The sequence below is a fragment of the Rhincodon typus genome, chromosome 19 (genome assembly GCF_021869965.1).
Source record: "Rhincodon typus isolate 14 chromosome 19, sRhiTyp1.1, whole genome shotgun sequence".
NCBI classification, from domain to species: domain Eukaryota; kingdom Metazoa; phylum Chordata; class Chondrichthyes; order Orectolobiformes; family Rhincodontidae; genus Rhincodon; species Rhincodon typus.
In genome coordinates, this window is record NC_063350.1 from 53,538,108 (window position 1) to 53,548,246 (window position 10,139).

Below are 10,139 nucleotides of genomic sequence, written 5' to 3' on the forward strand. Positions count from 1 at the left end.
TGCTGCTTGGCCTGCTGTGTTTATCCAGCTCTACACCTTGTTATCTCAGATTCTCCAGCATCTGCAGTTCCTGCTATCTCTGAAACAATATTACGGAGGTGACAGTTTTGACACAGATGTGAGTTCGAAACTCCTGGGAATTAGGAACAGGAGTAGGCCCTACTGCCATTCAAGTCTGCTGCGCTATTCAATAAAATCATGGCTGATTGGATTGTGGTCTCAACTCCATATGATTGCCTACCCTTAATAATCTTTGATTTTTCTAATTAGTCAGGAATCTAACCACGTCTCCTATCAAAACATTCGATGATTCTACCTCCACCGCTCTCTGGGAAAGGGAGTTCAAAACACTCACGACCTGAGAGAAAATATTTCTCCTCATTCATTATATTTTGCAACTCTGTTCCCTAGTTCTGGCCTTTCTCATTAGGCATAATGTTCTGTCAGCATCTACCCTGTTTAAGTCGCCCCACGATCGCCCCAATAACATCACCCCCCCGCCATGCTTCTAATTTGTAATGGATACAGGACCAGACTGTCCATCTTTTTCACAACAAGACAATTCCAAATCCACTTTCCTAGTAATCAGTTGAATTACTTCTTTGAGCTGTCTCTAATGTATTTGTATTCCTCCTTCATCAAGACTGCACAATATCTCAGACATGGTCTCACCAATGCCCTGTACAATTGAAACAAAACTTCCCTTTCTATTCCTAATTCTTCTTGCATTAAACAAAAATATTCCAAAGCCTTTGCTATAGCTGCACTGTAATGTTTTGTGATTTATTTAGCAGGACACCCAGATTCATCTGTATCTGAGTTCTGCAATGCATCTCTATCTAAAGTCTTTGCTACTTTTTTACTCTTCCTTCTAAAGTGAACAAGTTCACATTTTCCCACATTATACCAAATTTATCCCATTTTTCACCCACTTACCTAACCTATTTCAATCTCTTTATAGATTCCTTATGGCCTCTTCACAAACTGGCCTTCTTACCTACATTTGCTTCATCTGCAAGTTTTGTAACTGTAGATTTGGTGCCTTCATTCTTCATTGATATGGGTTGTAAATAGTTGTGGGACCAGCACTGATCCCTATGCCACTTCCTGCCAATCTGAAAATGACCAATTTGTGTTCCCCCTCTGTTTCCAGTTACTTAACTATTTCTCTGTCCACGCTAATGTATTATCAGTGCACCCCGTGTTGTTATTTTGTGTACCAACCTTTGATGTGTTAAAATGCCTTCTAGGAAAAAAAAAGTCTAAGTAGACCACAGTCACAGGTTTCCCTTAGAACCCCTACAGTGTGGAAGCATGCCATCTGGTCCACACTGACTCTCCAAAGAGCACCTCATCCAGACCCTACTTCCCATGCCTAATCCACCTAGCCCACATATCCCTGGACAACTTAGCATGGCCAATCCACTTAATCTGCACATCTTTGGACTGTGGAAGGAAACCAGAGCACCCTGATGAGACCCATGCAGACACGGAGAATGTGCAAACCCTACACAGACAGTTGCCTGAGGGTGGAATCAAACCCAGGACCTTGGTGCTGTGAAGCAGCAGTGCTAACCACTGGGCCACCCCCTTTACCCACATTGCTTGCTACTTCCCCAAAGAATTCCAATAAGTTAGTCAAACATGATTTTGCTTTCACAAGAACATGGAGAAAGGGAGAAGCCAGTTGTTTACAGTCAGTCAGCCCAACATCAGTGGCAAAAAACGTAGTGTGTCGAATTCTGTGTAAATTTTTGTTTCAGAAGGTGCAGATTACAAGGACAGTCAGTGGGAACATGTCTTACAGAATTGATGGAATCTTTCAAGGAAGTTACAGGAAGCTCAATGAGGATAGTGTATTTGATATAATCTGTAAAGATCTTGAGCAGTTCCAAATTATGGGTTGGTGAGAAAAGTAAGATTCCATGGGATCCCAGGGAAAGCAGCCTGTTAGGTCCAAGATTGTCTCAGTAATGGGAAGTAAAGGGTATTGGTCAGTGGGTGTTTCTTGTGATCGGAAGGCTGTTTTGGGTGGGGTCGCGCAGATTTCAGTACTGGGTCCCTCACTGTTCATGGTTTATATCAATCATTTAGACTTAACTATAAGAGGGCATAATTGAGAGGTTTTAAGATGATGCACAATTTGGGCATATGGGTTGACAATGAAAGGTGTAGACTGCAGGAAGATGTCAACAGACTTGCGGTTTTCTCTAACTGACGTGGGCTATAGATGCACCCTAACCAGGGCCTGAACCGAGAATCCTTTAATCCCCTTAGAATCCTCATGGGACACTTCCCTTGTGATGTAATGAAGAGATGTTTAAATATAGGATTAAAAACCGAAAGAACTGTGGATGCTGGAAATAAGAAACAAGAACAGAAATTGCTGGAAAAGCTCAGCAGGTCTGGCAGCATCTGTGAAGAGAAAGCAGAGTTAACGTTTAGGTCCAGTGACCCTTCCTCTGAACTAATGGTAGCTATGAAAATGTTTTTATGCAGAAGATAGGCTGGAGGAGTGGTTAAGGAGTAAACGATAGGTGGAGAGAGAGAGAGAGAGAGAACAGTTGGGCAGACAAAGGAGTGTATAATGCTCAGCCTGGGAGAATGAATGGCTGTTATTAATGGCTAACAATGGGTTGTGTGTAATAGCAAACCATGTGATAACAAGGCCTGATGTGTGGGGTTGGGCTAAGGACTTGGGAGAAGGTGCCTCAAGCCCTAAAAGTGTTGAACTCAATATTGAGTCCAGAGGATGTAGAATTCCCAAGTGGAAAATGAGATGCTATTCTTCCAGATTGCGCTGTGCTTCATTGGAGCACTAACAGCAAGCCTGAGACAGGTATGTTGGCCAGGGAACAGGGTGGTGTGTTAAAGAGGCAACTTTTTACTCTTTACTCCTCCCCACAACCTATCTTCTGTGTATGAACCAACATTTTCCTAACCACCATCAGTTCTGAGAAAGGGTTACAGGACCCAAAACATTGGGTGAGATTGTGTGTAGGAATTACTCTTTAATCATTGGAAATCTCAGATTGAGAGGATTGAAGCTCAATAACTTATGAAACAAAACTCTAAGGAGCAGTGAATTTAGAGTCTGGGTGTCAGGACTCTGGATTGCTCCTTGGTACTGCAGGAAGATTCATTTAAATAAGTGCATTTCTATGTTTGATTTCCCTTCTCTACAGATTCAGGATGCATTCGTCAAAGTCCACTCTGGAATCACTGGCAGTGAGTAAACATAGAAAGAAACTTTTATCGAATCTGTAGGGTCATCATCTCCTCCAGAACCCTCTCTCTTAGCAATCCATCAAAATCAATGGAAATAATAATCTGATAAGCCCTTTCGTATTATCACTGTGACCGTATTGTAACTAGTGGAGTGTCACAGGGATCAGTGCTGGGGCCACGAAGATGATAGCCAAGTTTACTGATGACGTAAAAATAGGGAGAAGGACAAAAGCTAGCATTCAAGTTCAGTAGGTCATAGGGAAGACAAATTTGGCCTTTATTTGAAAGGGAAATCTGAAAGTAGGAAGGTTCTGTGAAACCATATGAGGCAGTAGTTAGATCACAGCTGGAATACTGTGAACAAGTTTAGGCCCCTTACCTAAGGAAAGGTATACTGGCATTGGAGGTAGTCCAGAGAAGGTTCACGAGGATGATCCCGGGTTTGGAGGGACTGCCTTAAGGAGAAATTGAGTAGGTTGTGCCTGTACTCAGAATTTAGAAAAATGAGAGGAGACCTTATTGAAACATAGAAGATTCTTGAGGACCTTAACAGGGTGGACGTGGAAAAGTTGTCTCCTATTTGTGGGACAGTCTGGGACTAGAGGGCACAATTTAAGAATAAAGGATCACGCATGTTAAGAAGAGATGAGGAGGAATTTCTTCTATAATGGGATATTGAATCTACGGGATTCTTTACCATAGAGGATAGTTGAAGCTGGGCCAGTAAGTACATCCAAGGCTGCGAGACACATTTTTTAATCATGATGTGGAGGTGCGGGTGTTGGACTGAGGTGGAAGAAGTCTGAAGAAAGGTCTAGGCCCAAAATATCAGCTTTCCTGCTCCTCTGCTGCTTGGCCTGCTGTGTTCATCCAGCTCTACACCTTGTTATCTCAGAAGTCACATGACACCAGGTTATAGTCCAACTGGTTTATTTGAAATCACAAGCTTTTGGAGCACTGCTCCTTCAGGTGAAGTGGCTCGATGAAAGCTTGTGATTTCAAATAATCCTGTTGGACTATAACCTGGTGTCGTGTGACTTCTGACTTTTTAATCATTAAGGGAATCGAGGGTTATGGGAAAATGCAGGAAAGTGGAGTTGAGGTTTTTCAGATCAGCCACGATCTCAGTGAATGGCACAGCAGACTCAAGGGGCTGAATGGCCTACTTCTGTCCTACCTCTTACGGTTTTAGTGGTGTAGGTTCTTTCAAGAAAACCTTAGCCAAACAAAATATCAGACACTCGGTTACAGGAGTACTGCACTGTTGGTGAAGTGCCCATTTCCTCTTAGACTCCCTTCCATTCTCAGCCATTGTTTGTATCACTCAATGAGAATGACGGGTACCCCACAGCCCTCAAGCATCATGTGATAGGTTTCTTTCCCTCCAGCCTGTCCCCAAGTTATCATTCGGGAGCTGACACTTTAGCCTCCACTTGGGAATTAAAGCTTTCATGTCTCTTTTGAGACAGACAAAGCAAGGCTGATGTCTAATGCAGAATTGGTTTCCCTAGGAACAGCCCAACTGTCAGTCAGCAGGGGCTGTAACTGCAGGGTGTGACAAACAGGAGATTGGCAAAACCAATCACTGCTTCTCAAAGTCTAGCGTTCATATTCAGTCAAATCGAAACGAGGCCAAAGACCAGACAGTGACAGGGCAGGGCTGGGCCGAATGGTGACAGGGCAGGGGTAGGCCGGACGGTGATGGTGACAGGGCACGGGTAGGCTGGACGGTGACAAGTCAAGAGTTGGATCATGTGTTGGACTAGCATCATGCTGTTTAAATGTTGTAGATGACATTGTGAATTGAGACCCTCCATAATGCAGGCCAGCAGGTGGTAGCAGTGCATTACTGAGACTATGAATGGTTTGATGTTGTCTCATATTTAGAACCTGATCTGACAGATCCCTGTACTCTTTCAGCTGATTCCTCTCCAAACTCCAATGAAGGCTCTGCTGCACTTTACTGTCATGCCAATTATCAATGGTAAGTGTTGCACTCTGAGTAACAATGGTCAGTATTCATACTGTCAACACAGTGTCGATTCTCAGTGTCATGGCTAACTACCGGTGGAGTGTGTACAAACTGTAACAATACGTTGGTAGTTTATAGACTTGCTGCCTCTCAGTTGGACAAGATGAAACAATGATTGCGCTGCAAGGGTAGTTGGTAGTTGTGGACCTGCTCAGACAGTGGATATCTGCTTCAAACTCTTTTATAATGTCCCCTGCACTTGTACAAAGTCCCAAGTATAACCAGAGCAGCTAGTGAAGGTGTATAAACAAGCAGGTTCCCTTCACTGTACTGTGTCTCTATAAAGCACACTGGTTAATAAATGGCCCATATTCGGTGGAGTATCGAACAATGTAATCACACAATCATAGAATCCCTACAGTGCAGAAAGAGGCTCTTCAGCCCATTGAGAGCTCCAGAGAGCATCCCACTCAGACCCACCCCCACCCTGTGACCCTGCATTTCCCACGGCTAACCCACCTAGCCTGCACATCCCTGGACACTAGGAACAATTTAACGTGGCTGATCCACCTAACCTGCACATCTTTGGACTGTGGGAGAAAATCGGAGCACCCAGAAGAAACCTATGCAGATACGGGGAGAACATATGGACTCCACACAATAGCTGGTCCCACCATTGTCCCTCTGATATTCCCATCTGTGTGGATACATATTCCAGGAGATCACTGCAGAGTACGGAGAGCAGAGAATCTCTATATTTTTCCACTTTGAAGAACTCCTGTCCTGGGGCTTCCTGAAGAATTTTATACTGAGCCTAGAGTAGTCTTGCTAGTGGCTAACCCCAAAGGCAAACTAGAACATTCAGAGCCCAAGATTCAGTATTGCAGAACCTTTTTGGATTGAATCAAAGGATCATAGAATGATTACAATACTGCAGCAGGCCATTTGGCCCATTAAATCTGTACGAGCTCTCTGGGAGAGCAATCCCATGTCTCTGTCATTTCCCATCTTCCTGCAGATCTTTCTTTTTAGGATAATTCTCCACTTCCCCCTTTGTCAGCCATGATTTAACTCCAGACCATTGGCACAGACGGTCCCCTGGAAAGTATAACAATGTGTGTCCTGTTCCCAACAGTCAGGGGTATGTAAGTAATGCGGACGTGCAAATACAGTGTCCAGTACATGAATTGGCAATCAGCCTGTTTTTATTTCACTCTCTGTTTAGCACGGACGCTGGAAGGAGTGCAGATCCCTCTCCCAGAAGGAATTGACCTGATCAATGAGACGATGAGAAACCATATGGTGGGTAGCCTGAATCCTCCAGTATGCTAACTATTTCTTGAATCTTCACCAGATTCGGTAAAGTCTGATTTGGAACAGTCAGAATCATCAAGATGTACAGCATGGAAACAGATTCGACTCGTCCATGCTGACCAGATATTCTACATTAGTCCCCTAGTCCTAGTCCCATTTGCCAGCATTTGACCCATATCCCTCTAAACCCTTCCTATTCATCTACCCATCCAGCTGTCTGTTAAATGTTGTAACTGTACCAGCTTCCACCACTTCCTCTGGCAGCTCATTCCATACACGCACCACCCGCTACATGAAAAGGTTCCCCTTTTGGTCACTATTAAATCTTTCCCCTCTCACCTTAAACCTATGCCGTCTAGTTTTGGACTCCCCTACCCTGGGGAAAAGACCTTGCCGATTCACCCTATCCATGCCCCTCGTGATTTTATAAACCTCTATAAGGTCACCCCTCAGCCTCCAACGCACCAGGAAAAATAACCCCAGCCTATTCAGCCTCTCCCTACAGCTCAAACCCTACACCTCTGGCAAAGTTTCACAACATCTTTCTATGTTCTGTCACCTTAGGCCTGATCTACATGTTGATTACTCTGTATCTAGTCCCATACAATACCCTAAGCTGTCCAGTACTCCATACATATTATTATAAAGTAGGTGCTGTATTAAAGGCCGTGCTAAAGGCCACACTAGTGTGTAGATGGACTGCTGTAGCTTCCATAGAGTTTAATACCAATCCCCGATCTGTCAATAAAAACCCTGTTTATAAACTGGGTCAGGCGAGGCGTGGGGAGTACAGGGTGGAAGGACGAAGGGTGCGGATATGGAGGGGCTGTGGAAAGTTAAGCAGGTGGACGTGTGGTTAGGCTGGGCATTGGGGAAAAGGGTACAGGCTGAGGGATGTTTTTTTCTGGGGAAGCTGTGGTAAGCCGAGTCCTGTTCGATAAAACCCACAAGGACAGCTGGAAAGGCATTTCTCTCTTTCTCTGCTCCAGTTAGTTTCTGAGTTCTTAACACCAGTGAGGCATGGCCAGTCAATGTGGCATTTAAAACTGCTCCAATAGGTCAGGGGCACAGCCTTCTGATTGTAGGTAAATCACTGGCCCCTAGAGAGTCAGGTGGTCACCATCTCCAACCTAGCACCTTCCTTCATTACAACTGATGCTGGAGTTAGGTTCTTGATTTTTAAACATTTTTTGTTGACCAGACTAAGTTTTTTTGTACAGGGATTAATTGCTCTTTGTAATTCCCAGGGCTTTCTGTCGATTGGAGCGGACTTACATTTTTACAAAGGCCTGAGGGAGGTTATTAATATGAATAAGCAGATACTCTCTTCAAGCAATACAACTGTCAGTAACTAGGCTCCACATTTGAGAAGAATGGAGACCTCCACAGAGGGTGCAAAGACCCTCAGCTCTATTATTACTTAATCATTACTCTTGTATTTTATTAACCTAACACTGGCCTGTAGATCTGTTCGCTTTGTCTTAACAAGTCTTGGGGGTGATTTTTCCCTTGCCTTGGACAAGTGTGGAGACAAACAGCTCAAGCCTTTATTGCACACTGGACAAGAATCCAAGTGTAAGGTGTTGATTATTTATTATTATCTTCTGATTGGGTTTCATCTTCATAAATCGATGAGCTGCTCTCACTTAACACTGCAGCACACCTTACAATGTTAACACCATCTCCAAACCCCGAACTCACCCTCAGGTACAGTAGACACAGAGTAAAAGGCCACATTTCAGTTAGGTGACAGTCTAGGGTTCCTACATCAACATTTCATCACGATGCCAGGAAAATTACCATATTACAATGGGGCTGGTGAAACATGTGGCTACAGCTCTCATCAAGCATAAAACCAACCTTGTAAGTCTCAGTGTTAAATAGATTACATTAAAATTCACATCAAGAGACTCTGTAAGAACACTCACTGTATAAATGATGCAAAATACGCCCTCTTTGGTATGCACATTGTGATCCTTAGCTGTATGTTCAAGGTCATATTTTAATACTGAATATTACAGACAGCTAGAACTTAGTTGACTAATTAAAACAATGACCTCCTAACACAGGTATATGTCGAATTATTAGACCTGATTTCTAGTGTGTGGGCCTGAAGGCATTGCTTCATTCACAGTCTGTTGTTAATGGAAACATAACTTAGTGAACAATACTTACCAGAAGCTCTGCCTCAATCAGCCGTGCATGAAATCCCTGAGCCAGCTCAGTTTCCCCTACAGAAGGATATCTTTCTCTGGAAACTTTCAGGTCGGGGAGAAGATGGCTTGATCCTTGATAGTCAACTCTGTGTTAAATATCACTGGTGTGGATTTTGATCATGAATAGAACCACTGAAGTTCCACAGTGAATTCTAGTCTCCTGCTATAACTCCAGGAATTGGGGAAAACCCACTTCCGTATAATTACCAGGCCATACTGAACAATGTGCCACACATACATATGCACTTTTCCTTAATCAATGAGAAAAGGCAAGAACCAAGCAGAACTTTGTTTGGCCAATATGTTTTCCCTTGTTCATTTTTGGCCTTTTAATTCATTTTGAATTCATTTCTTTCCTGCATTTTTCATTTCTCAACGTGAAGGATGTCAGGACAACAGAATCATTCCCACTTTGGGGACCCACATCAGCTCCAGCAACTATGTGTCATTGTTCCAGTTCCCACAACAACCATCATTTGCCATCACTCTGAGTGAGATTTCGTGCCAACTGAAGCACCAGAGTCAGGCTTAACCCTACTGAAACCCATAACATGTAGAACACACAAACAGCCAACATATAGCAGAAACTTTCATCAAATTGAGGTCACAAAGATCAAGGACCATCTTCAGCCCTTGCTTGACTGGGGGAGTGGTATGCAGTGATGTTAAATGGATGCGTTGTACATTCTATGTAATGGATACTTACAGGTAGAATATTACATCATCTTAATGATGCTGGTAATACCACACCAACAGATAATTCTGTAATGTTTCTGAATAAGTTATTCCAAATACTAGTTGTATGGAAAGCCATTCTAAGTGTATTCGGTATAGTAGTAAACCATTTAGTATTACAGTGTGTGTTAATTGCACATGGTGGTGTAACCTACGTGTTTGGATGCAGACGTTTCGTCACCCTGCTAGGTAACATTGTCAGTATGCCCCCGGTAAAGACAGAGGTACACTGATGATGTTACCTAGCAGGGTGACAAAACGTCTGCATTCAAACACACTGGCTCGGCAAGCAAGTCTACAACCTCGTCCACAACCCGAGCTACAAATCTTCTCAAAAATGGGGTAACCAACTCCTATATATTCACACACTTGTGTATTTCTTCCAATGAACAATTGTATCATTAGCTGTTTAATAAAGACAGTTGTATTGTCAGAAATCATGCCTTGTTTTGTGAATATTAGAACCAGAGTCAAGGGCTTCAGCCAATATTCTCTGTCTACCGCAATGTGTGTAACATTCAGTGGGAATATATATTTTATTCAATAATTTAATACAGGCCTTGTGGAAATGCAGCAATACTTATTGTAGCCACACCACTGCAATCACTGTTTTATACAGGGAGTCAGCACAAGGCAAAGTTAAATAGGAACACATCTTCAAACAGACAATTCTT

The 10,139-nt window shown here is 43.2% G+C and overlaps 1 protein-coding gene across 6 annotated transcripts in view; it reads left to right on the top strand.

Moving 5' to 3' along the window:
* LOC109916656 (phospholipid transfer protein) overlaps positions 1-9,902 on the top strand; it is a 55,252-nt gene extending 45,350 nt beyond the window's left edge. For all 6 annotated transcript variants that reach the window (XM_048608451.1, XM_020516391.2, XM_048608452.1 and 3 more), the window contains 4 exons: positions 3,186-3,228; positions 5,149-5,212; positions 6,426-6,502; positions 7,762-9,902. In XM_048608451.1, coding sequence (XP_048464408.1) covers positions 3,186-3,228; positions 5,149-5,212; positions 6,426-6,502; positions 7,762-7,869 — 292 coding nt within the window. In that variant the 3' untranslated portion in view covers positions 7,870-9,902. The remainder of the gene's footprint in view (positions 1-3,185; positions 3,229-5,148; positions 5,213-6,425; positions 6,503-7,761) is intronic.
* Positions 9,903-10,139: the final 237 nt, after the last annotated feature.